This window comes from Rousettus aegyptiacus, unplaced genomic scaffold, assembly GCF_014176215.1.
Source record: "Rousettus aegyptiacus isolate mRouAeg1 unplaced genomic scaffold, mRouAeg1.p scaffold_m13_p_1, whole genome shotgun sequence".
In the NCBI taxonomy this organism is placed as follows: Eukaryota; Metazoa; Chordata; class Mammalia; order Chiroptera; family Pteropodidae; genus Rousettus; species Rousettus aegyptiacus.
Window position 1 is genome coordinate 30758106 of NW_023416284.1, and position 26989 is coordinate 30785094.

The 26989-nt window shown below is 37.6% G+C and overlaps 1 protein-coding gene across 6 annotated transcripts in view; it reads right to left on the bottom strand.

Annotated features, from left to right (window-relative positions):
• Positions 1-11791: 11791 nt before the first annotated feature.
• Positions 11792-26989, bottom strand: part of STIL (STIL centriolar assembly protein) — a 41419-nt gene continuing 26221 nt past the window's right edge. For 5 of the 6 annotated variants that reach the window (XM_036233670.1, XM_016151344.2, XM_016151345.2 and 2 more), the window contains 5 exons: positions 25900-26065; positions 22678-22888; positions 19824-20037; positions 18059-18309; positions 11792-12828 (listed from right to left, as the gene is read on the bottom strand). In XM_036233670.1, the coding sequence (XP_036089563.1) occupies positions 12039-12828; positions 18059-18309; positions 19824-20037; positions 22678-22888; positions 25900-26065 (1632 nt within the window). In that variant the 3' untranslated portion in view covers positions 11792-12038. The remainder of the gene's footprint in view (positions 12829-18058; positions 18310-19823; positions 20038-22677; positions 22889-25899; positions 26066-26989) is intronic. The other variant, XM_036233671.1, reaches the window with a different exon arrangement.

Consider the following 26989-nt stretch of genomic DNA (forward strand, 5'->3'; position numbering starts at 1 on the left):
CGCTCTAATCCCGCTCACGTTCCAGGCCTAGTTAGCATGGGCCAGGCGCGCCGGGGCCGTGTGCGCCGCGGAGATAAGGCGCTGCCGCGGGTCCGCTCGCCCCCGATAAGCGCCTCGGCCATTACGGGCCAAATGATTCATTTTAATTTGGCAATTTCACCGGAGGGAGCGGGGAAACTGGTTGCGCGGCGCCGGGACTGGCTCCGGAATGCGCCGCGCAGTGAGTTGGACGCGCTGTCTAGGACTCGCCGGGTCCAGCCCCATTTCTGCGCCGAGGTCTCTCCGGAACCCAGGCTCCCCACCACCGCAGTCCCTCCCTTGGCCTTCCAGATACCTTTTTTCAGCGACTCTCATCGCAGCATTCTGCCCCTGCCTCTGAAGACCAGACACAAAAACCATCGCTATTCCCCCAAACCCACCCCCATTTATTCTTTCTCCAGTGTTCTAAACACACAGATTTCAACGAACAGTTCCTCTTATCCCAGAAAACTCCCCGGCTCCTCCCAGATCCCCCACCTCCTTCAGCCGTGGCTCTTTGCTGCTCTAAAATGGAGCCTGCTTCCCTGGAATGTCACGGACTGAGTGACAGCAGGGGCTCTATGGAGGCTCGACCACGGTCAATGGAGAGATTAAAATAGCCATTCTTTCTTGTTAAATATTTTTTGATTTTTCTATTGCAGTTGACATACAATGTCATATTAGTTTTAGGTGTAAAACATAGTGATTAGACATTTATATCACCCAGATAAATCTAGCTCCCATCTGACACCATACATAGTTATTACAATATTATCGACTATGCTCCTTATGCTATACTTTATATCCCCACGACTATTTTGTAACTAACAATTTGTCCATCTTAATCCCTTCCCCTTCTTCACTCATCCTTGCAGCGCCCCCATTCCATCTGGCAACCATCAAAATATTCTCTGTATCTGAGTTCGTTTCTGTTTTATTTTGTTTTATAGAGTCCACATATAAGTTAAAACATATGGTACGATACCTGGTCCATCCATGTTGTTGCAGATGGCAAGATTTCATTCTTTCCATGGCTGAGTAATATTCCATTGTATATATGTGCCACATTTTCTTTATCCATTCATCTATTGATGGACACTTCGGTTGCTTCCATATCTCGGCTCTTGTGAATAATGCTGCAATGAACATAGGGATGAATGTGTTTTTTAGGATCACTGTAAAATGTCCGTTCTACTGCACTTCAGGCTGAACCCAGAGTCCAGGAACATCCCTCCTCCCATAATATTTTAAATGTTTTAATTTTGCTACAAAAGCATGATTCTAAGCACTCTAGAAATATTAACTCAATTCTCAGAAGTAATCCTAGGAGGTTGGTGCTATTATTATCCTCAATATACAAATGAGGAAACTGAGGCACAGAGGATAAAAGTAACTTTTCCAGTGTTACATATCTAGTGAGTGGTAGAGCCTGGGTTTTAACTAAATTCAGCACCAGAGTCTTCTCTGAAGTCCAGCTGTTGAAGAAGGGTAGCTAGAGCCTAGGCTTGAAGGAGGGATCTGGACTCAACTCACTGCTGGGAACAAGAAGAAATCTGAGTTCAGGAAGGGGTGAGAGACTTGAGCTTGGCCCATGAAGGGAATCTGGTTTTATTTTTACAATGGAGTGGAAATAGCACAGGTTCAAATCTTACAAGTCACTTAGCTCTGAACCTCTGTTTCCTCATCTGTAAAATGGAGAGATAATACCTACCTCGCAAAATTGTGAGGATTAAATAAAATGATCTTTAAAAGATGGTGGTGAGGACAATAATCTATGAAACCTCACCCAGCTCAGAGCCCTATGTCATATCATATGCACTTGCATGGGGGTTCTGGTTATGATTATAGAGAAAAAAATTAAGGCATGGCGAGATGTGACTTGGTCAAAGCTTACAGTGACCTAGAGGAAAAGCCAAGACCCAAACTCAAGTATCTAGGTTCCAGACCTCAGCTTTACCCACCGTGCCAGGCTGCTTTGTCCTTCCAACATCTCTGGTTTTGAGCTCCTCTTTGAACCTGAGAATTAGGAGAAAAGCCCCTTGGCTTGTCACAGACCAAGTCCCAGTCACGGACTGAGCCCAGTGTGTGACTACAGTCTGAGTCCTGGCACCTCTTTGGCCATCAAGATACTCGCTGTAAAGATATGGTTAATTCAACACAGCCTGTCCCCCTCTGTTCCTCTTGAGCTCTCTGGTGGGAGTCAGGATGCCATGTGGATGCAGGTAACTTTTACAGAATCCCCCATGGGAGAGGGGCCATCCATGCCCTTAGAAAAAGAGTCTAATTCCTAGACTTGCCGCAAGGCTTCCCCTGACCCAGCTACACCAGCTGCTCAGCAGAGACCCTGAGTGGGGGTCTCTCTCCCCATGGCTCCAGCCCCACCTCACCCACTGATATCAGATCAAACTCTCCCTCCATTGTGCCTTAGCTGCTGCTGCTCCTTCTGCCTTATTGTCCTCCTCCTCTCAATCTTTCTGCCACTTCTGTCTGAAGCCTCAGTGCCAGCAGTTAGCTTTCATCTCTCCCTCCTCTGGTCCTCATTGCCTTTGCTTGGCAGCATCATGCAATAGGAAGGGTGCGAGTCATAGAATTCTGAGTTTGAAGCCCAGCTCTGCCACCCTTGGGCTGTAGCACCGATGGGAAAGTCATTTCATATTTCTGAGCCCCTGCGAAAAAAGGTCTGGCTTTCCCATAGCAGAGAGCCTAGCCAGGGAATGCTTCCCTGGGAAAATGATGCCTGAATTCAGCTCTCAGAGTGGGATCTGAGGGATGAGAAGATGTGTGAGCATGTAGAGCCTTTTGAGCGGGTCAAGGGCTAAAGCAAAAGGGCTTCAGGTTCATGAAAGGAACAGAAAAGAGTCTGGTTATGGCTGGAGCAAGCCTGTGGATAATTCAAAGGTTGGGGGTGGGGGGAGTGGAGCGAGGGAACCACCTTATTTAATTGGTTTGAGGGTGGGCATAGTATCCTATAAGTCAGGGATCCCCAACCCCTGGGCCTCAGACTGGTACTGTCAGTGACCTTTTAGGAATCGGGCCACACAGCAAGTGAGGGGCTGGCCAGCGAGCGAAGCTTCATCTGTATTTGCAGCTGCTCCTCAGCGCTAGCATCACTGCCTCAGCTCCACCTCAGATCGTCTCCACCTCGGATCATCAGGCATTAGAGTCTCATAGGAGCACTAGACCCTGGTGCTGAAAAGGTTGGAGACCGCTGCTCTAACGGATCAGATTGGCATTTCTAGAAGGTTCTTTGGTGCAAGGTGGCAAAGAGGTGTGGGTGGGTGGGATGGATGTGGGGAGGCTAGTTCTGAGGACAACGCAGTAGTCTGAGGAGAGAGATTGGAGTGTGGACTGGGGTGCCAGCAGAAGAGATAGCAAGAGACAGATGAAGATGACCTATATTTAGGATATAAAACCTGTTTATAAGAATTGGGGTGTGGGGCGAAGGGGAAGGAGAAATCTAGGCACCCTCGGCAGGCAGGAAACCTATAGCTCCAGGAACCTTCTGGATTTCTGGCTCTCCTTTGCCTAGGTGGTCACCTGGAGGTCAAGGGACAGAGGGAAGGGGTCTGAATTCGGTTTTGAATTCCTTGACTTTAGGTGCCTTTGAGCCACCTACAGACTGTTGTTTTATCTTACAGGGCAATGACCCTGCCCCAGGGCTGTGGGGGGAGAAACAGGGACACAAGGCTTTTGCCAGCCCTGCTGCAGTGTGCCCAGGCTTCTGTTCACCGGTTGGGCGAGGTGATGTTCACCATCTCCCTCCATTAGCTTCTGCCAACCGTTCCTGACCTGTCCCCATCCCCCCTATACCCTGTTTCCGACGGTCCATGGAAAAAACGGAAACTGCGCGCTGAGCGGGCCGCCGCCCGAAATAGCATCTGGTGCCTGTCGGTCAGCGCTGTCAGAGTCCAAGAGCTGGTGACGCCGTCCGCCGTCCGCAGTCCGCAGCCCCGCCAGGAAATGCCACCCCTCCTCCACCCACCCCAAGCAGAGGCCTCCGCAGGCAGGAAACCCGTGGAGCTCCTGTATTGGGGGTGTCGATGGGAAGGGGGGTTGGGACCCAGACCCGTCAGTCTGGAGTCTGGTCCTGGAGTGGAGCAGCCTGTAGAGAAGAACAGCCTAGACAGGCTTAGAGCCTGAGACAATGTCTCCACTCTAAGACCTGACCCCCACTGCCACCAAAGGCTGAGTTCTCTCTAAACTCCAAATTTGAGGCTTTCAGGTGTTTCTGCCTACCTCAACTATGGGTCATAGAAGATCTCTGAGCTTTCTCCCCTAAGCTTGCCCTCTGGAGGGAGGCATCTGCGGGCACTCTGGTGGGCAGCCAGGTTTATTTTAAATACGTACATTTATAAGGCAGTACTATGTGCCTGGTACTGACCTAATCACTTCATAAATACCAATTCAGTTAATCCTTAAAACAGCCCCATTCAGGAGAGACTACCAGTTCCTCCATTTTGTAGGGAGCCAACTAAGGCACAGAGAGGTTGAGCAACTTGCATGCAGAGAACGCCCAGCTGGCTAAGCGGTGGCACCAGAATTCACACCTAGGGCAGTCTGGCTATGCTGCTACAGGGCAGCAGAACAAGTACAATACTCAGGCAGTCCTAGTTCCCATCCCTGCTCCCCCACTTGCCAACTGTATGTTTCTAGGAAAGTTACTTAATCTCTGAGTTTCACTTTCCTCATCTGTAGACAGGAGATGGTGATTGTCAGTCTATCATAATGTTTTTAGGATTATTTTTAGTGGTAAAAACTCCGATTTGAGGAGATGTCATTGTTTCCCCTTCCACTTCCATATGACCATTGTCTTCATTTTTGTCCTCATTCTGTGCCCTGGAAAAATACTTGCTCCATCAGTAAGCAGGCATGAGCCCAGAATTACAAGCTTACATGAGGGGAGAATCAGCTCTGTGCTTCCACACTCCAGCACTGCCATCATGATTATCAGAGATGGAAAGGATTTCATTCTAATTCATTAGTTCTCAAAGTAGACCATCAATCTCACCTGGGAACTTGTTGGAAAAGCCAATTCTCTGGCCCCGCCCAGGCCTGCAAATCAGAAACTCTGCAAATGAGGCCTAGAAATCTGATGTCCATATTTCCGATGCACACAAAAATCTGAGAGCTAGTGCTCTACATTACAATCCTCTGTAGCAAAGGTCAATGTGAAATAAACTAATGTATTAAGAAAGCATTGTGCTTCCTAAAGTTTTAAAGTTGTTTCCTAACTCATGCTTCTTAGAAAAACATATGGAAGACCGAAGTTGCTCCCCACACTTATGGAAGAGAGCACCTAAGCTCATCTGTCCTCATAAGCAGAGAAGGCCAGACAGCTCTGCCTCAATGGTCTTGCCCCAGACAGCTCTCAGAGCTGTCAGAAAAGGAGAGAACATGTGTGTGGCCATCAGCCCTCTGGCTAGCAAATGGTTGCTGGTGGTCACTCAGACAGGGTGCTGGCCCTTATGTACATGTAAATACTTGTAGGTGAGACCCTGGATCGCTGAGGGGCTATATGTACTGAGCACCTGCTGTGTGTGCCTGCACTGCTCCCTGCTTTGTTCTGTCATTTTGACCTCCACAATAACCCTGCTAGGTTGCTAGTGTGGCCCTCACTTTAGAGATGGGCAAAGAGGCTCAGCTCACCCGAAATCATTCAGGCTGGTTGGCACCCACATCAGCTTGGACCCAATGTCCTCCCCATTCCTGTGGACTATAATATTTGCTATGTTGGGAAAACCACTTCAAAGTCTTGGACACTGTGGATAGCATAGTCATGTGTCCTGGTTTAAACCCCTTGTGACTCTGCAGGAGCTAAACAGCTAGCCAAAAGTCTTATGAAAAAATGCTCAAACTTGCATTAGGAAATGTAAATTAAAACTTTGATAACTGTAACACGCTCATTAAAATGGTTTAAACTTAAAAGACTAATGAAACCAAGTTTTGGTGAGGATGTGGAGTAACTGGGATTCTCATACACTGTTGAAGGGAATGCAGCAAATGACTCTACTTAAAAAAAACTCTTTGGCAGTTCCTTATAAACATACAGTTTATAAATGTATATTTACTTGGGAGAATTAAAAAATATATACCCACAAGAGCTCTTGTATACAAATGTTTATAGCAGCTTTCTTCATAATAGCCCAAAACTAGAAACAATCCAAATGCCCATCAACAGGTGAATAAACAACTTGTGGTATATTCATGCAATACTCAGAATAATACTCAGCAATAAAAAAAGAACCAAACTACTGATATAAAAATATAGAATAATCTCAAAAACACACTCAGTGAAAGAATATGGAGAACTTCCGGCAGAACAGAAGTTCCTGTGAGCCTAATGATCCACCATGCAGTAAGCAAACAGTACTGGCTCCGTAACAGGTCGTTTCTGACCTTCAAAAAGATCTGGAAGCATAATCTCATCTTCCTTTCTCCCATCTTTCCTCATTCCGCTGTCCCAAACCAGGATCCTGTGATTTGTGGCAGGTCTTTTCATCTGCTTCTGTCTTGAATCTCCATGGTTATATGAGTGTTTGCAGTGAAAGTGCATATTTGCTTCCGTTACTTCACAGGGTTAGGACTTTGAGAAATGGTAGATGGGTGTGGTTCTGCAAATACGTGTCTGTGCATGCATAAATGCATTTTTACAATGGCAGGTTCTAACAGTGCCTTCTCTTTCTTCGTTATGCTCTCCTGAGCCTAGCACAGGGCCCCAGACATAGCTGGCACATTCAGCAGACCTTGTCCCTGTGACTCCTTCTTGTATGAAGAGAGCATACATAGTCTCTCTCCTCGAGGCGCTCCCAGCCATGCCTACACATAACCAACATACAAACTGGTTGTAATAAATCTGTAAGAGGATGAGAAGAGGACCGGAGAGAGTTATAGAAAGTGAAAGAAAATATCTCTTCCACAAGAGGATTCTGGGATGGTTTCTTGCAGGATGGGAAGAGAATGAGGGTGGGGTTTGCCTTTAAGCTGGATTTTGAAGGGTAAACAAGGCTTCAAACCCATGGAGGGTTTGGAGGCAAAGGAGCCATGAGAGCAAAGCAAGGCTGCAAAGTGTATGTGTGTGCGTGTGTGGGCATGCACATGCGGCATCCACACACTGCCCTTTCCCCCCCTTATGGTGTAAAAGGGAATCGAGCGAGCCTGGGTTTGTTTGATACCTAACTAGCTGACTTAAATACCGCGGCATATGATAGTATGTTCTGGGAGGATAAAGTCCTGAGTTCTGGTCCCAGGTCTATGCTTACTAAGCTGTGTGAATTTGAACAAGTCCCTCCTCTTCTTTGGGTCCCAGTGTCTTTACTTGCACAACGAGAACCAAGTGACTTCCGAGGGCCTTGCGGCTTGGATACCTGATGTCATCTTTTCCATGATGTTTTTAATTAGTTCCTTTTGCCCTTCTGGTCCCAGACCTCCTATGAAGAGACAGGACACAGGGCTCTCCCCTAATCCATCCTTTTCCTGGAGTTCAGCCTCTGACCAGGAAGTGGGAAAGCAGGATTTCCTCTAAGGATGTTCTCTGTGACCCAGACAGTTCCGGTTTAGGAAGCAGAAAGGAGATAAAGAACATCACCCAGGCTTCCAAACCCTAAAGCCCCTTTCTATGGGTTTGATGTTTTCTTCCATATTGGACTTTGAGCTCCTTAAAAACAGGGAATATATAATCCAGAGCTAGAGAAAAACTTGTTATCCCTTCGAAAAGATTTTATTACTCAACATTTTGGTGGGGGAAAACTGGATTCTCTTTTACCTTTAAATTATGAAATATATTAAACATTAAAATGTAGGAAAAAATCCCATTTTTCTCATTTATGCCTGTGGAAAATCCTTCAAGGCCAGCTCCAATGCTATCTTTTGCAGAAATCTTTCTCTCCTGTGGACTTGTAAACCATTCCTCACAACCTACTTCTGTATCACTGTTCATACAATCACAGTAAGTCAGAGATACATGGCTAACGTCTTCACCCGGAATAATGGGAAACTAAAGCCTAGTGATATTAGGTAACTTGCCCAATATCACAGAATTTGGGGCAGTGGCAAGTTGAACCCAACTGTTGCTAACTTCTAATTCAATATTTTACTTGTTTATTTTATCCTTTTCCTATCTTTGGTTTCCTGCCCACAACCCTCTTTTCCAGTGCTGTGCCTATATATACCTCCATGTTTTCCAAAAAGCTGTTCCCTCTATCAGAAATATCACCTCTTCCCATCTTTTCTCTATCACTCTTACAAGATTCTGAAAAAATCTAGAACATTCTCAGAATATCCCTCCTCTCACTTTCTCTTAATATATTCTCCCATCTTATAGTTTTATTATGAGCACTGATGTCTCTCTATTACTAATGTTTACATGTCTCTCTCCCATTACTACAGGGCAGGTTTGTCTTATTCATCATCTTGTGCTCAGCACCTAGCTCAGTGCCCAGCATAATAGTAGTTACCTGTTGTCACAGGGACGGGACAAGGGGCTGGGGCAGGGAGTGGAAGGTGATTACTGCTGGGTTAGGGCACCAGGTTATTAACTATAAACGTGTGACTTTGGCCCAGTTATACCTTGTATCTGTCTCATCATTTGAAAAAAGGGTTAATGATGCTGCCTGCCATGCATACTTCAGTCAGGTTTTGGTTTAAGTATTATATGAGGAAATATGTGGGAAAGCATATTTTGAAAAGTGTGAAGCAGTCTGCCAACCTAAGACATTATCATTAATTTTGCAGGCATAGAACCCTCAGTTCAACTAGGAGGCTAGGAAAGGTTCTGACCTTATGAGTAATTTCTACAAAACAAGGGCACAGAAAAACCTTTTGTTACTCTAATTTCCTGGAGCCCTTACAGTAGGAGGCGACCACAATGAAAATTATTAAAGTAAACCCTTTAACATTAACATAGATAGCTGGGGGTGACTATTTCAGGACTTGGGTAAAAGTCATTTCTGGTCCTGGTTAAAGGGCAAGGGGACGCCTTCTGGGGGGAAAATATGGCAGGGCAGCTTGGAGGACAGTATCTTTGAAGACAGCATTGACTATAGTATTCAAAATAATTCAGCTTAAGATCTGATTCTTATAGGAAGAAACTTCTTGAATTCCTCAGGCCTCAGAGAAGTTGTATTTCTCAGTGGCTTAATAAGAGCTTAAGATCTGGAGTAATACTTGAGCTTGACTCTCAGGTAGCAACTTGGGTAAATTATTTCCCTAAGGCTGTCCTTCATCTATGAGAATGACAATCACCAGGTGGGATTAGCCAGAAGGCTTAAATAAACTAATGCATATGATGTGCTTTGCACAGCGCCCTGTGAGCACCTAATGAGTCCTGAAAAGATGGAAGCTATCACGGTTACACTGCTGTGGCTCCTTACAGTCCGAATCACTCATTTTGGCATTTTATCACGTACTGGTCTGTGACTCCCAGGGTGTATCTGTTCCCTAGTCTTTACAGCTGACAAAAGGGCAAGACTTATGTCTTAACATGTCTATATCCACATCTGCAGGGCCGTAGCACAGATAGGGTGAGGCAGAGAACAAATGAGCATGGAGTAATTAGTCAGCGAGGGGCTCAGAGGTTGAGGGGAAGTTTGGCGAGGGAGTGGGATGCCAAATGGCTAGGACTCAGACTAAGGGGTATTTTCCTCAAGAAGCTGGATAATAGAAGTTCCATCACTTCCTTGCTCCATTTGAAGTAGCACCCATGTTATCTGTCAACAGTAGTCCGGGAGGGGGGGGCTGGATAAAAGAAAATTCAGATAAACGTCATTTGAGAGCCAATCACCTCCGAAGTCTTTTAATCCAATTTCCCCAGTACTAACACTTTTTCCAAAGATACCTAAAAGCTATCATAGTAACTAATTTGCCAAATAATTTCCCATAGTAAAACACTCTTTTGGGGAACTTTCTAGAATTGGCTTTAGTGCTGGTCCCTCTTCTCTGGATATGTATTTAGTAGAGAGACATGTTTTGTTGAATTAATCTGCAGTCGAAATTCAGTCTCCAAAACTGCTTAAACATCTTATTAGAGGCCTTAAATTAGATGTGGTAACAGACGTGATGAAATTAGATTTTGCCTAAAAAGCCTCAGGTTCGGTTTTTATTGTTCAGATAGAAAGCTTCTTGTTTGGTGTGAAAATTACAGGGTTACACGTGATAATGGTACAGTTAATGAGGCCGTCAGGTAATTCACTAACATTCTGTTTTTTATGTGTAATATAACTTGTACCTACACTCGCTTCTTTGATGAAACACTGAGGGCTAATGTTAAACAGAGCACACTGGCATTGACAATTCCGTTAAAAATTTATTCCAATGAGATCTCTAAGTGGACTTTTATGCTATTTGTTAAAATAACTAAAGCCCCATATAAAGCCTATGGAAACAAAGAGAAACACAGAGAATCATCGTCATTGCCTTTAACTCATCTTAATTTTAACCTGAAAGAGCAACAACGCAAGGAAAAATTCAGAAACAGGTCCCTGGCTCCAGTGGGGAACAGCAGAGAGCTACCCTGTGTCTATACTTGGTCTTGGTAACTATAAATTGTTTTATCAGCTTATTACTTCAGAAAGCCCCAGCTGGGTTAGGAAGTAATTAGAGATCTAAAGTCCATTTCTTTCCAGTTTATATGTCAAATTTTGATGTAAAGCAATGACATCTTATTTTAACTTCAGCAGCAGTTTTTTTCTCACAGTTGAATTAGGATATTTTTGTTTTTCATTTATATTCAGAAATAACAATTTAAAACTTAGTATTTAAGAAGGTGGAGAAAAGGGAAGCAACTATTGATACACTCAACAACATGGATGGAACTCGAAGACATTATGCTGAGTGAAAATCAATTTCAAAAAGTTACATACTATGATCCCATTTACGTCAACATTCTCAAAATGACAAAATTGCAGTGATGGAGAACAGACCATTGGTCGTTAAGGGTTAGGGTTAGAGGGAGGGTAGCAATAGAGAGTTTCTTTGTGGTGATGGAATAGTTCCGTATGCTGACTGTGGTGGTGGTTATGCAAATCTGTAAGTAATAAAATTTCATAGAGCTATAACACCAGAAAGTAAATAAATGAGTGCGTGTAAAACTTGTGACACCTGAAGGTCTGTGGTTTAGTTACTAATATTGCACCCACCCAATGTCAGTTTCTTGGTTTTGATCATTTACTAGGGTTATGTAAGATATTATCACTGGGGGTCACTCGGTGAAGTGTACACCCGAATAATAATTTTTTAACTTGTTGAGAGTCTAAAAAGTTTTTTTTAAAATAGAGAAGGATATGCTCTAACAGGGGGCAATAGAAAACTGTCAATCTAGACATTTTTATTAAAGACACTTTAGTTCTATTAAAAAATTAAAATGTTTGAAAAACCATGTTTATAAAACACATTCATAACCAATAATTTTCTTATTCTGTGATAGTACTATATGTTGCAAATGTTACATTAACATCAACCTACATTGTAAAAGTTTTACTTCCACAGACTAACAAATGAGCACCTTATTTAAGAGGACTTATATACTCCTTATATAAAAGATCTTAAATTATTTTTAAAAACAAAGATTTCCCCTTAAATTCAGTAAGGGTTGATTTAGCTAATTTAGTCAGGGTCATGATAACTTTATGTTCTTTTAGGTGATACTAGACAAATGCAGAGGTGAAACATGCTAGGAAAACAGACTTATCTTTCAAAATGTACAGCATAAAAGAGCAGTTCAGATTTAGAGTTGGATAGTGTCTGTTTACCTAAATTTGCTGAAATTACTGATCTCAGGGTTTGTTTTTTTTTTTAAAGATTTCAGTGATGTTGAACAGTTTGATTGGAACAGGGAACTTAACTTAGCTCTCCTACTAGCCAGCCACTCATAGACAAATCAGGCCACTTGTTCAGTTCTTCACAATCAGCTGCCACCAAGAAACAGGGTGACCCCTAGAATGATTAGAAATCCCAAAACTACCAAAAAGTTGTGACTTAAGCAGAAAACACCTGTCCTCATATCAAGAGGGCAGGAAGTTAAAGGTTTAAAATAATTTTGGCAACTGTCTGAGACGCTTTACATCTAAGAAGGTCCCTACAGAATTCATACTACTCATTTGCTTTAAACTTTCAGAAGGTTTCAAACTTTCAGAAAAAACTGGACTGTCCCTTTTTTTTTCTTTCTCAGGATGTTGGGTAAACTCTGCTTTTCCAGTTCTGAGGTTCATTGCAGGACTTGGTTTAAGGTTCTTTAATAAGAAAGCTGGATTTTCATTCAATCGCTGTGTTGCTTTTGAATTGACAATTTCATTTGTAATATTTCTCAATACTGGCATATCTGTGTGGGTGCTCATGGATTCACCATTATGACAATTAATTATTTCACAGGTATTCCTAGACGACTCCTTCTGACAATCAAGTTGCTCAGGTATGGATGTGAGGTTCTGATTCAGTAAATGTTCACTCTTGCTATCTATGTTGTTTGGAGGCTCTTCTTCATCTTCACTATTGTCACTGCTTTGTATGAGTCCATATCTCTTCATATATTTTTTGGTTGCAAATGACATGTTGTTTGGTGAAATTAAACTAAGCCCCACTGTGCTTCTGTCTGTATTAATATGTAGAAAGCTAAAAGATGAGTCGCAGTTATTTTGGTTTGATCGAGAGACAGACAGTTGTGACAACTGATTTTCATTTAAATATTTCAGAGCTATAGCATTTGCCTCCATGCTCAAATCCACACCATTGGGGCTTAAGCCACTCATGCCGACGTTAGCAAATGACATGTAGTTTAATCCAGAGATCACTGCTTCAGGGCTGATGCATGCCAACACACTGAAAGACACAACAGAGTAGGCCCGTTTATCTTGAGTACTAAATAGTGTTATTCTAAATAGTGTCATTCTATGCAAGTAAGAAAAGGTCTTCAGCTTTAAACCTCATGGTGCTTTTTATCTGAGTGCTCAGACATCTAAGTCTTGATGATCCAGACATATTCAAGAGATAAATGTGATAAAATAGAAAGTAATCCATGATTCACGGACTGAAAGTAGGAACGCAAATTAATTTTCCTAAATCTATACATCAATCATGGTTTTAAGACAAAAAACAAGGCCCTATAATATAAAAGTCATTCAATATTGGTAAAATAAAACAACAATAAAATCAAAAAGGAAACACATTCAATAATAGAACACTACAAGCTTTAGTGAGTAGCTCAGAATATTAAATTGTTCATATTTGTAATGAATGAAAAACATCAACCAGTCTCTGGATATGGACTATTGTGTGTGTATACACTGATTTTCTTTCATTAGCTATAACCTTCAACTCACTTTGGCTGGTGTTATCTCATTGTTAATAAATTGACTTGCCTTTCCCTTTATATCATGTATACAATAGTAGCTGCTAATTTTTATGGATGCCATATGTGCTAGGCACTCTGCTGACCTTTCATGATCTCATTTAATCCTCACAGAAACCTTTTTTAGGGAGGTCACCCCTATCAAATATTTCAACTTTACTTTCCACTCTAATACTTCACATTTCCTTTTCCTTACTTCTCTGTTTTCTCTTTAGCACTTATGGTTATCTATATCTTTGACTCACATTTCTTATTTATTATTTAGTTCCCCCATGAAAGCACATGAGGGCAATATTTCTATGTTTCTTTCCCCCACTGCAGTATCCTTGGTGCCTGGAACAGTGCCTGGCACATAATAGGCACTTAATAAATATTTACCAAATGAATAAAAGAAGCAGGTACTATTATTATTTATTTTACAGTTCAGAAAACTGTGGAATAGAGATTTTAAAATAATTCCTTTAAGATGAACAACTAGTAATTGGCAAGCTGAGATCAGGTCTGCGTTACTCACTGGGGCTCTGTAACCACTGTTTCACTATACTGTACTCAGCAACTTGTATTTTGCTGTCAGTTTTTCTGCTCCTTAAAAATTATAGTCCTTTGTGTACTACTTGTTGTGGTAAACAGTATATTCTCAAAGACTGTTACGACTTCCCATATCATCTAATGAAGAAATTCAGCCATTTTACTTACATGTGTCAGCCACTGTCTGCATCCTTACCCCCATAAGACACAAATAACTGTCAGGTATATTCATTTGTTACCTTTAATATTCTCTGAAACCAGTGATGTCATCACCAAACAATGGGACGGCATGCTCAATAATGCTGGTCTTTATAAGGAATTCTTCCTTAACCTTCTTGGTACCTAATGCTTTGCAGACTGTCCTAATAAGAGACGCTACCAATTTATCTAGAAAATATTCTTTTGTGGTATATTTTAGTAATAATATCTTCTGAACATAGTCTTTTTCTAATTTCTTTGCTTATTTCTTCCAAATTATAAGCAGTTTGCATATTAAATCAGAAAACATACTGAAAATATATATCTATAATGTTAATGTAAATAATTTGAAAAAGCAAATAACTTCTAATTCACAATGTTAACTATTTAGAAAAAGTAGCTCTAACCCAAATTAGATCTTCTTTTATAGATTGGTCCCATGAAGCAAATCAATTAACCTTCTAAATCAGTTTAGAAAGTTCTTCAAGTTTCATGGTCTAACACAGCTAGCTAGATTCAATTTGGGGGTTGGGGAAAACATTATTTTGAAAACAAAACAAATCAATAATACTCAGAACCAATGTATAGAAACAACAGGGTAATTAAGATGAAAAGCAAAAGAAGGCCATTCCACCAATCAAATCCTAGAAGCCTTGAGCAGAAATATACTATTTTAAAATCTTATTATATGTGCAGTCACAAAGGAATGATTAAAGTCCATTTATGTCTGAGTATGAGTCACATCCAATTATTAATGGAAGCTCAAAAATCTTTCCAACTTACTTAAAAGCTAGCACCAACCTTAACTTAGTGTCTTGTTTGCCTCTCAATTAGTTATCTCGTAATATGCTACATAGGGCCTTCAACTACTAAGTAGAGAACAAAGAAGCAACTACAGAGACTACTTAAGATGTTTTGAATTAAAAAGGTCACTCCAATCTGGAGTCTGCCAGTCGAGGCTGTTGCAAGACCTCAAATCCACAATCTCCTTATTCCCTACAATTTCTAGGTATGTCTGGAACCTTTTTTCATTGCTTTCCTGCTCTTGGACCCTCAATCTCTGCAGTGTTCTCTAACGGGAAAGCAGAAAGGAAATCTTCCTTCCCCGCCTCTGGTATTCTTTATTTAGGTAGGAGAATCTGCTCCTGGAGACCAGAACTGGAACTGAATATAGATACAATGACAAAGGACAGTTTACAGGTATGGATTATAAGGATTGTAAGATTATTATTATAAAGTTATAAAGATTATTTCTATGGTAAACTGAACTATAATTTACAACATTATTTCTATAGGAAAAATGTGTCTTCAATTTTAAACAACTGCCTTAGGAACTTTTAGCACACCAGTTATATTATACAGCATGGTCAAAACACAAGGAAATACATACCACCATCAGACCCCAACAAAAAAATTAAATATGCAGTAAGTAGTAGAGCAGTCAACTTCCCCAAAAAACAAACAAAAAAATGATGGACTTTGGAGTTAATGGAGAACAGGTTTAAAATCACAAGCATGGGGCCATTAGCATTAGCAATTGGTACTTAATTTCCTCATCTATAAAACAGGAAGAATAATAGTACCTATCACATGGATTATTTTAAAGATTAAGTAAGTAATGCTACATAAAACGTTAGCACAATTCCTGACACTATGTGCATTCAGTAAATGGCTGCTGTTAAAAATTTAAGAAAAATATTAAAAAGAAATACAAAAGCAAAATTTTAATAATAATTGAATGTTACAAATATGTGTTTTTGGGGTCTACTTTTCAAAATTTCCCAACATATTCAAAATAAGCATATATTTTTTTGACAATGGAAATAAAACAAATATCGAACTTCATTTCCAGAGTCCGATAATATTTTGTATAATAATTTATGCAATATAATAAAACTTAAAAAATCTTTTTTCATACAAAGATATATCTATGCTATTGTAAAAAGTTTGCCAGCTTACCCTCTATGGAAATACTTGATTTAACATATTGCTTTAAACTTAAAACAATTTTTTTCACATCAGCTTTCATTTCCTTGAGAAAATTATATGAAATTAAAATCCTATATATGAATGCCTTTCTATGAGTTTTTCAACTCATAGAGATAAGCAAATTTAAAAAATGGGTATAGCCCAAGTATTAAATAAAATAGCTATTTTATAATGTTAAGCAAAAAAATAAAAACAAAATTATATATATAGTAAAACTGCAACTATGTTTCCTAAAATGCCAATTTTTGGGGGGTCTTATTAGTTCACATGACATTTTCTTCATTTTTCGAATTCCAATCCTGAGCATGTATTATTTAAAATATAAATTGTCATTTAAATTAAGAGCAGAACAATCTTGATTAAAACAATATGACTATCCCACACTGATATACCAAAAAGGCTTTACTTTCCATTTCATTCTAGGCTTTAAAAAATGAATTGGTTTCATTATACACTAAATATGTTAATTTCAATGTTTCTCACTAGAAACATTAAAATAGGATGGCTACTGTGAAGAAATACATTACCTAAAAACTATTCCTCAAAGACAGCTAACCAAAACGTAAGGGATCCACACAGACAGAAGGATGATCTGTGCAATCCAACAGATGTTTATACAGCCTCTCTCACAGTATTAAAATAAAACCTTCAAAAATGCTAGTCTTAACAGACATGGACAATAAACAGCCTAGTGGTTACCGGAGAGTAGGTGGGAGTGGGGAGGTAAATGGGGTAAAGAAGGTCAAATATGTGGTGACAGAAAGAAACCTAACCAAGGGAGGTGAACACAGAGTGTAAATATATATATATGTCTTACTGTTAAAGTGTATAGTTGAAACTTATTGGATTTTGTTAACCAATGTCACTATTAAAAAAATTTAAAAATTAAAAAAAAAAAAAAAAAAGCTAATCTTACTTCCTACATTGTTGGGAGGAATATATTTGGGGCAATGGCAACATCTACCAAAGCCCTACATGCACATATCCTTTGATCTGCTTGCTTGTAGGAATCAATCCTGCAAAGAGACCTGTACAAGTACCTGTAGAATGATGTTCACTTAGTATTGTTTTAGACAAGAAATAAGAGATTGAGCCTAAAAGGCCATTAACAGAGGACTACGGTTCATTATGTTACAGTAATGGATGCAACAGAATATTATGCAGCTGTGTAAATGCACAAGAACTGCATATACCTATACAGAAAAGTAAGCTATAATGTTAAGCCAAAAAACTCAAAGCACACTTATCACAAACATACATACTTGAACACTTCAAGAAGAATATAAAAGAACCAAGAAGTAACCTTGGAGGAGTCAGACTAAAGAGTTTGGGGAGTAGGTGCTTTTGTATTTTTCTGATACTCTTATGTATTACTTGATTTTTTTTTAAATCACGAGACTGACTTTTGTAACTAGAAAACAACAACAAAAATAATGAACAGATAACATGCTAACAGTAATATAATTTCCAGATTTATCTCCTTTAAAAACAAGTATGTGGTAAGGTAATCTCTGAATAAGAAGAATGTGAACAGAAGAACATGGCAAGTTAGAAGTGGTAAACAATAAATAAGGTTCATGTAACTACATTCTTCGAAACATATTCCTAGAAAAAAGAATGTCTTTGCCTTTTAGATGGAAGGACTGTATAACCATACACCCAGGGGCTGGTGCAGATGCTGTCACTTCCAGGAACACTTTCAAGAAATGAATAAAACCTCATTTTTCTTTCCCCAAGACTCCCAGAGTATTTCATTGGCATCTTTACCCAGGAGACATCACATAATCTCTCTCTAATTACTTATGTATATAACCCTCTCTCCTACCAAAATGCAGAATCTACAGGGCAGAAATGATTTCTTATTCATCATACATCTAGCAGATCTGGAATGAATGATTAATCAATTGAACTGAGTGGCAAGCTTATACATTTTCACTGCAATACATCTAAAATTTATTCATCTTTTAAAACGAAATTTAAAATTACCTAGCATGATCCACTTTATGTGCATTTTTCTTCACTTTAGTAGGAGAATCAATTTTTACTCCAAGGCTTCTTAGTTGCTTAAGGGTTGCATTAAGAACAAAATCTTTGTCCACCAGTCCTGAATCATGTTTATTTTTCTTTGTATGGTAAACATTTTTGGTTCTGGTGCATTCACGGCTGATAATTACTGCCTTGGTAGATGGTTGTTCAGTTTCTTTAGAGGAGTTATTTAAAAGGTGGTTCACTTGACCCTGATGAAAAGAAAGGATATATTTGAAAAATCACTGTTAACAATCTTAAGAAACAAAAATGTAAGTATAATAGCAGAAGGCCAGGGAAAGCAAAATAATATCTTGCTAAATTCTACAAAGTATCAAGTACATGTGTAAGTATTATAGGGTTTTTACAAAAGCAGCTAATCCTAATGAATGATTTCATCAGACTCTAGAGGAAACTTAGAATGTTTGTTCAGAATTTATTCATTTTAAAACCAATAGACAAAATTATTTACATAATATTTCAAGTGTTTTCAAGGACTTATAGTAAATTCTTTATAAACAGATGTTTTAAATCATGCTTTCATTTGAAAAATGGTAACTTTCAGTTATACATTATATAGATCTTTTTTACTTTCAGAATTTGACTCCTTTCTTTTCTCATTTTGAATGAGAATGACCTATGATACTATCTCTGCCTTCCTGACATGAAGGCATATTTCATTCCCTGAGCACACAGCTGATCATACCAGTCTAGGATCTAGCAGGAAAATTACAAGTATATGTTCATTGATGAATACTCGGGACCCTATGAAACATGCTTAATTAGCCTACAATATTAAATGAAGAAATCAAATATTCCAAAGTCTACAATTCATTCATTTATTTATAATTATTTATCATTATTTATGCTTATAGCACCTGGTCTTCCTAAGTGGTCTCCAGGCCCGCCCCTGCTAAGCTTCCGAGATCAGACATTGGGCTTGTTCAGGGGGACATGGCCATAGACCATGGACTGTGGCTCACACTGGGGCACGAACCCAGGACCTTCTGAGAGTAAAGCAGACATGCTAACCACTACACTATGGAACCATGTCCTCAAAGTCCACAATTTAGATGGAAGTGACAGCCAGGGTTTTTGACCTGTAAGTCCCAATTCACATTCTAATTTTTCCAAGACAATTATTTCCTCCAATTAGAATTATTTTATTAGATGTTGCTTTTGCTTATAGCACTTCTCAGCCTGTCCTATAATTATCTGTTATTAGTATTCATGTGCTATTTCCTCTAGGTTCTCAAGGGCAGAGACTGTCATAGTCGTCTATATTATCCACTTTACTTAGTCACTTTCTGAGATTAAGCTAAGTATTCAATAAAAATCTGCTTACCTGAACTGAAATCAGTAAATATTATCATAAGTATTGTACTTCTTTCCGATGTTCAAATTTCCTGCAAACTCTTGCTTGTTTTTTATGATAATAACTTTAGTTTGAATATGGCAGAATATCAACACTTATATTTTTAAAATAAGGTTTTTATCCCCCCTGGCTATCTAAATACCTGATAACTGGCAAGTTTATAGTATATAACTAAATTTAGGTTATCATAATTTATAGAAAGCTAAAAGAAATAAATCATATATCATTAATTTGCAGAAAATCTTTTTACATTAAGGTCTCAATTAGTTTAAAGGTAAAAAAGTCTTAACTAGTATATCCTAGACTAAATAACTGTCTCACAAAAAGATGAAATGCTTTACACTTTCTTACCAATAAATTCTGGTATATCTTCTGGTGATCTGATGGTTGATGAGGCAAGGGTTGTGTTACTTGCTCAATTTTTGGTTCCCCTGATATTGCAGAGTTGTTACTAGCACCCTCTGTTGGTTCACTCTGTAAGCACATGTTTATATTCTCTGCCAGCAGGGAATTCGGAAAGAACACAGGCACATCAGGTTCTTTTCTCACAACTGGAGAAGAGTTGCTTGAAAGGATATATATAATGTAAATGTTAGTATTAAGGTACCTTTAACATATATATATATGAAGTACAGTAACTTTGGAAGAAAGGGGTGAGATTCAAGTAGCATTATGGTTTGTATTTTCAACTCTTAGTGATGAACATCCCATCTTGATAGGCTGTATATAAGCTGGATCATGCTACCTTTTTGAGCTGTTATTTATATTTAAACAACTTTCTTTGAAAGTTGTAAACAACCTGTTGATTTCTGCTAACTTTGATGCAATAGTAATTTTTAGAGTATCTAAAAATTTAAAATATATTATTTGTTTACTTCGGGTTTTAAAATATAGTTAAGATCCTTGTCAAATGAGAGTTTGTTAAGTTGTCATTTATAATCACATCATATATTTGGTGGCATTTCTTTTCTTGTTTGTTTTTATGTGTATTTTTCAAATTTCATACAATGACCCTTTATTACTTTCAAAATTAGAATAGAAATATATATTTTAAAAATAACTATGAACAGTAATATTAAAAAACATTCTTATAAGAACAACAATCTATGTCTACTGTAGAAAACAGAGAAAAGTAATAATAAATATTAGCTAGCAGCGAGCTTATTAGTGGCCAGGCACTGTTTTCAAGTGCATCATCTTACATAATCCTTACCAAAAAGACCTATGAGAGAGATAACTATATATTATCCCTATTTGATGGATGAAGAAATTGAGGCATAGAGGTAAGGTAACTGCTCAAAGTTACACTAAATATAAAGAAAATAAAAGTCATAGGTAACTTAATACCTAGAGATAACTAGTTAATATTTTAGAGTATTACCACCTATGCTTTTTTCTATAGATAGGTATTTTGTCCCAAAACAATATCATATAAGAGACAGTTTTGGAAGCTGCTTTTTAAAACTTAATATTATATCATGAGTAGCTTCCCATTTAATTAAATATTCTTAAAAGCAAGTTTTAATCTTTACATATTTCATAGATATGGTGTGATTTTTCCAAGCATTCCTCTTCTTTAAAACTCAGCTTATTTCCAATTTTTCCCATATTGTTTAACTTGATACAAAGTGCCAAATGCTCATTTGGTACATAATAATTTCAATAAATATTAGCTGAATCTTTGTAAAACACTAGTGAAGATATAATTCTAAGGAAAAAGTCAATAAATTCAACTACTTAAAAAACATTACACAGCAAAACACAACAAATGAGGTCAAAAGACAACTGATAAACTTAAAGAAAATATTCACAACATATACCACAAAGAGCTAATATCTTTAATATATAAAAAAATGCTTAAAAATTGAAGGGTGAAAAAAAAAAGATTGAGGGATAAAAGACATAAAGCTCTAATAGAAAAATAATATAAGAAACACAGATTAATTCACAAATATATCAAAATGACCCTTAACATGAAAAAGTGATACAACTCATTCATAATTTTAAAAATGAAAATTAAAGCAATAGCAAGATATCATTTATCACTTATGAGACTGGTAAAAAAACTTTTTAAAAACATAACACATTTTGTTGGCATGGCTGTGGGGAAACAGATAATGTCATACATCCTGGTGAGAATGCAAACTGATAAACCTTTCCGCAGGGAAATTTGGTAATAATTAACAAAATTATATTTGCACTTAACTGTGGATGCCAGAATCCCACTTCTAAAACAATTCAAAAATACACATGTACAAAGTAATTTACTGTAGCATTGTTTATAAATGGAAAATATTAAAAAATGTTCATCAATAGGAGAATGTTGTATTAAACTATGGTATATCTACACCATGGAATGCTATACAGCTATTTAAAATGAGGAAGATCTCTAGGAACTGATTTGGAGTGATTTCCAGAACACACTACTAAGTGAAAAGAGAAAAGTACAAGAGAGTAGCTATAGTATGCTACGTGCTACTTTTCTACACTCGTGTAAGACAGAAACAACGTAAGAATATACATACTTGCTCACATGTACAAAAGAAATACAAAAAGGATAAGCCATCAACTAAAGAGACTGAGTAGAAAAAGGAGAATAAAGGGATAAGAAGAGAAAAACAATTCTTTGAGTATGTATCTTTTTCTACAGTTTGATCTGTTAGATCCATAGTGATGTTTCACATACTGAAAAAAAAAAATCAATTAGAATGTGGGGAGACCACATGATGGAATACAAACACTAACACCTAATAGCATTACAAACAAATAACATAACCATGTAAGGGAATAGATAAGAAAAAAACTAAACTAAATAACTATGAAAGAGGTATTTTCATTGGATATTATAAGGCTAACGATAAAAAGAACTGTTAACGAATATACCCTAGTGAATTTGTTTAATAATTCTTAGCAATTCTGAAACTACTTTATGTGTACACTATGACGAAACAAGTAAGAATAGTGTACATAACAAGAGCCAGGTTCTCACTGTTAAGAAAAGAAATTTTAAATAAAAAAAAAGGGTGTAGGATTAGAATCAGGATTGATATGAAGTCAAGGATTTTCAAATACATAAAGAAATAAGTGTAGATGTATATGTATCCATGGGTTAGCATGCACATGAGTTATAACACCAAAAAAAATATTAGAATTTAATATTAACATAAAAAAAGAATTAAGATAAATATTGAATGAAAGACCTTACTTGGATACAGAAATAAATTCCTCTTCGACAGCAATGTTGCTTTCTTCAAAACTGGGAATATCAACTGCTTTTAATGAAGATGCACTACCTGGAGGACTTGTGACTTCATTATTAATGTCAAGAGAAAAATTCATGTCCTCACTGGAAATCTTGGTATCATCTTCCTTCAGCTGAGATTCATCACCTGCTGCATTCCAAAACAAGCTAGCACCTGTAAGTTACATGTTTTAACAGATACTGAAAGAGGTATTCAGCTATGAAAATAATTCTCACAAACCTTTATTAAGACTAGCTATATTATTTTAACATAATTACCTAGAACTGTTTTCAGATTATATTTCCTTAGAAATGTCACAAATAGGTAAGTGGAAGGTGGAAAGACAGAAAACTGGGATATGAAGGGAAGGGGATATTCTGGACCCTGATTCTTTAAGAGGTATGGCTCTCAAATGATTAAGGTTCTGAATACAATTTGTGTGTGTGTGTGTTGAAAACTGCTGTTCTGAAAAACAGGAGAAAAGACATAAAATACAAATCCTTTGGCTCTTTGATTTTGGTCCTTAAATATGATTTATTTATGAGGCTATATTAGCAATGTGTTAGCCATATATAATATCAGACAAGTATTTAAAATTAAGTGTTTCCCAAATCTTATGGATCAGTTACACAATTATTTGCAGAACTATTTGCATGTATTATTATTTGCTTGTTATTTTTCTTTGTCAACTCACTTTATTTTTACCTAGCTTCATCATTTCTATGAAACCATATATATGATGTGCTACATTTTCCAATACTTTTAAGAATATAAAATATTCATCTGTATACCACCCCAAATCATCTTCTGAACCTGAGTGGTATGCGTTCTACAATTTTGGAAATACTGCTTTATATAATGATTTTAAGAGCAAATCTAAGTCAAAATGATTTGCACTTTGAGAGTCAACTTAGATGATTTTATGAAAATAAATTAATAAAATTAATAAATCACTAAACATTTAAAAAATTTTTTTAAAAAGGACAATTTTGAAAAAGTTATGTAAGTACTGCTACTCTTCCTGAATACATATACATACTTTTGGAAATTATGTATTATCATAGAATAAATGTGCTTGTAAAAGCCATTTAGTTTAAATGATTATTAATAATTCATTTTTCTGTATATAAGAAATAACGCTGAATATGAATCTATGAAGTTTCAAATATAGTTATGTACAGAGTTTTACAAGAGAACATAGGAGGAAACTGCACTTTTTGGTATGCTTATTTAGCTCGCAATGCCCACAGCTTCACCACCACCCCTCTACAACACACACACTTTCCCTGGGAATCGCCACCCTCTGCAATCAACAAAGGCGGGACTCCAGTGGCTATGTCCCTATTAAGTGACTCTCAACCTCCTTACCATTGAACCAGAGATTTAAATCTAATCTAAACTTGGCCATTCAGGTTCTCTTCAACTTGAAACTGGGACTGAAGGATAGTAACCTGGTTTGTACATATGGCTAGAACTGTGTAACATAAACTTTGAAACTCTGTGTCAGCTACATGTAAAAATGTAAAGCAATGAAGACAGCAGATAGAGTTGAGTAAAACAGCCATGTAGAATATAACTGGACACTTTGGCCATGCCACCCTGAACACGCCCGATCTCGTCTGATCCCAACACTAAGCAGGGTCGGGCCTGGTTAGTATTTGGATGGGAGACCACCTAGGAAGACCAGGTGCTGTAGGCATTAAAAAGCGGGGGGGGGGGGGGGGGGGGGGAGTAATTGGACAGTCCTAACAGTATTCCAGTTTTTCATTCTGGTTTTTCCCTGAAGTCCAGCCCTATTCTTGGCCTTGGGTTTCATGAAACATCCTCATATCCTTCCAATAAACTCCCTTCCTTTATTAAATTAGTTCAAGGTGGTTATGTTGCAGCCAAAAGAATCTTAATGAATACTGAGTAATACCTGAATTTATAAATGTGCATGAAGTTCTTGTTACCCTACCTCTTTGCTCCCCTTTACGTATAGTTCAGAAAAAGAATATGGAACTCAGTTTTCCTTATTATCTCTCCTAAATTTTTATTCTCCGGGCTCAAATCCTCATCTGTTACTTTTGCAAGTCTTATGTCATCAACCATCTCTACTCTTCTGACTTGAGCACCACTCTCTTCATTTCCAAAAATTAATCTCAACGGATGAGATTGAACTCTCAACCTCTCTCCTCTGCTTCTCTAACTTGCCTCCTTCTATTTAATACAACCAGGCTTAAAATCCTGGAGTAACTTTTATTTCATCTTTAATAAACTTTTAATTTTGAAATAACTACAATTTATAGAGAAAATAATACACAGAGTTCCCATATACTTATTTCCTCTTGATGTTAACATCTTACATTACCATGGTGCATAACTAAAACTGTAGACTTTATTTGGATTTCAGCAAAATTTTTTTTGTCTAATGTTCTTTTTGTTTCAGGATCCAATCCAAGATATTACACTGCATTTAGCTAGAGTAACTTCTGAATCCTCCCTCTTCAACTGCTACAACCAATTAGTTATCAAATCTTATCAGTATCCTACATGAATCTTCTTTTTCATTCTTATCACCACTACGCTTTGTACTAGACATCTTGCTAGACACCCTAGTGGACACAAAGATCTCATGCTCTGGTGGTGAGTAAACATGTAAACAACTATGTCATTTCTATTATTAATTGATTTTTAAAACCTTTAATAATTTTGCTTATCAAATAAAGTAGATATTCCCTTGTGTAATGTTCCATATTACAGTAATGTAGAATACTGAACAACTCAGAGCCCTGTGTTTTCTCACTGAGCTTACACTATTTTTCTACCCAATCTGTTCTGCCATCTCTCTATCCTATCTACTAAGTAAAATCCTACATACCCTTCAAGGCCCAGATTTAATAACACTGCATAGATGAAACCTTCCCTGATCCCTCAAATTATGGATGATTCCTCTTATTAGAATTGGGTCCAACCTGAGAAAGCAGAAACAATATATTATGTTATCTAGTTTCACATCTGTTTTCAGGTATAGTTTTATTTCATAAAGAGTAAAATTATACGAAGACTTAAAAAAGTTATACTCTCATCACTTTAGTTTTGGTTCTATTTTAGCATGCACCAATTTCAATGTAAAAAAATTTTAAGTAGATATGAAAAATATTTTTTTTTAAATCCTTACAAATAAAAAAAAAAAAAGAAATTACCTGTGCTCACGGCAATGCTTACACTTTTTCTCATGTGCAAACCAGGAGAAGACTGTGCTTCCGTGGAAACCAACTCCATTTGTCTGGCAGCTTGCCCCGTGTCTTCAATAGTTGTGGTCTTAGGGGAACAGGGCTGAAGAGACTGTGCTTCCAACAAACGCTGAATCTGCATCAGTTAAAAACATACTTAATCAACAAAATTCGCAGCCAAGTTTAAATATGAATAACAAAGTGCTCTAGTTATAAATAACTGATCTTCAACTATATTTTCTCAAATTTCAATTAGATAATACCACAAAACTCCATGAAACTTATTCAATATAGAAATATCATTCATTATTTCATAAGCACTTTGGGCTCTATACATTTAAAAGTGAAAACACACAAGTGTTTAAATTAGCATTTGGAAATTGACTATCATGTAGAAAAGCCTGAATGTTAACTATTCAAACCAACATTTTATTTCTATTTCACTTAAAAATCAAAAGTAAAGTAGAAGGTATACCCTGAATTCATGTAACCAATATTGGACACTTTTACACAAGATTCTTCTCATAAAGGTTAATCAGAATTACCCAAGTTTGATCATGCTGAAACTGGAAATATTAATAACAATAGCTAACAGTTACTGAGAACTTCCTGTTTACATGATACTATAGTAAGAGCTTTTATGTATAATCTTACAACCCCATGAAGAACATACTACTATTAAATTATTTTACATATAAGGAAACTTGAGGCATTAAAAATTAAGTTACTTGTTCAGGTCACATAACAAACAAGTAGCAAATTGAGGCCCAAACACCAAAAACTTCCCCTTCTCCTTTTAAACTGAGATATAATTCACGTTCCATAAAATTTGTCCCTTTTGGGAATATAATTCGGTGGCTTTTAGTATATTCACAAAGTTTGCATTCATCAACCCTCCAAAAATTTCTGTGCCCATCAGCAATCACTCTCCAATGCCCCTCTCCCTAGTTCCTGTCAATCAACAATTTACTTTCTGTCTCTATAGATTTGCTTATTCTGGACATTTTGTATGTTAGGGTTGACAAACTAGACCTGTATCAGAATCCACTGTGCGGTCTTT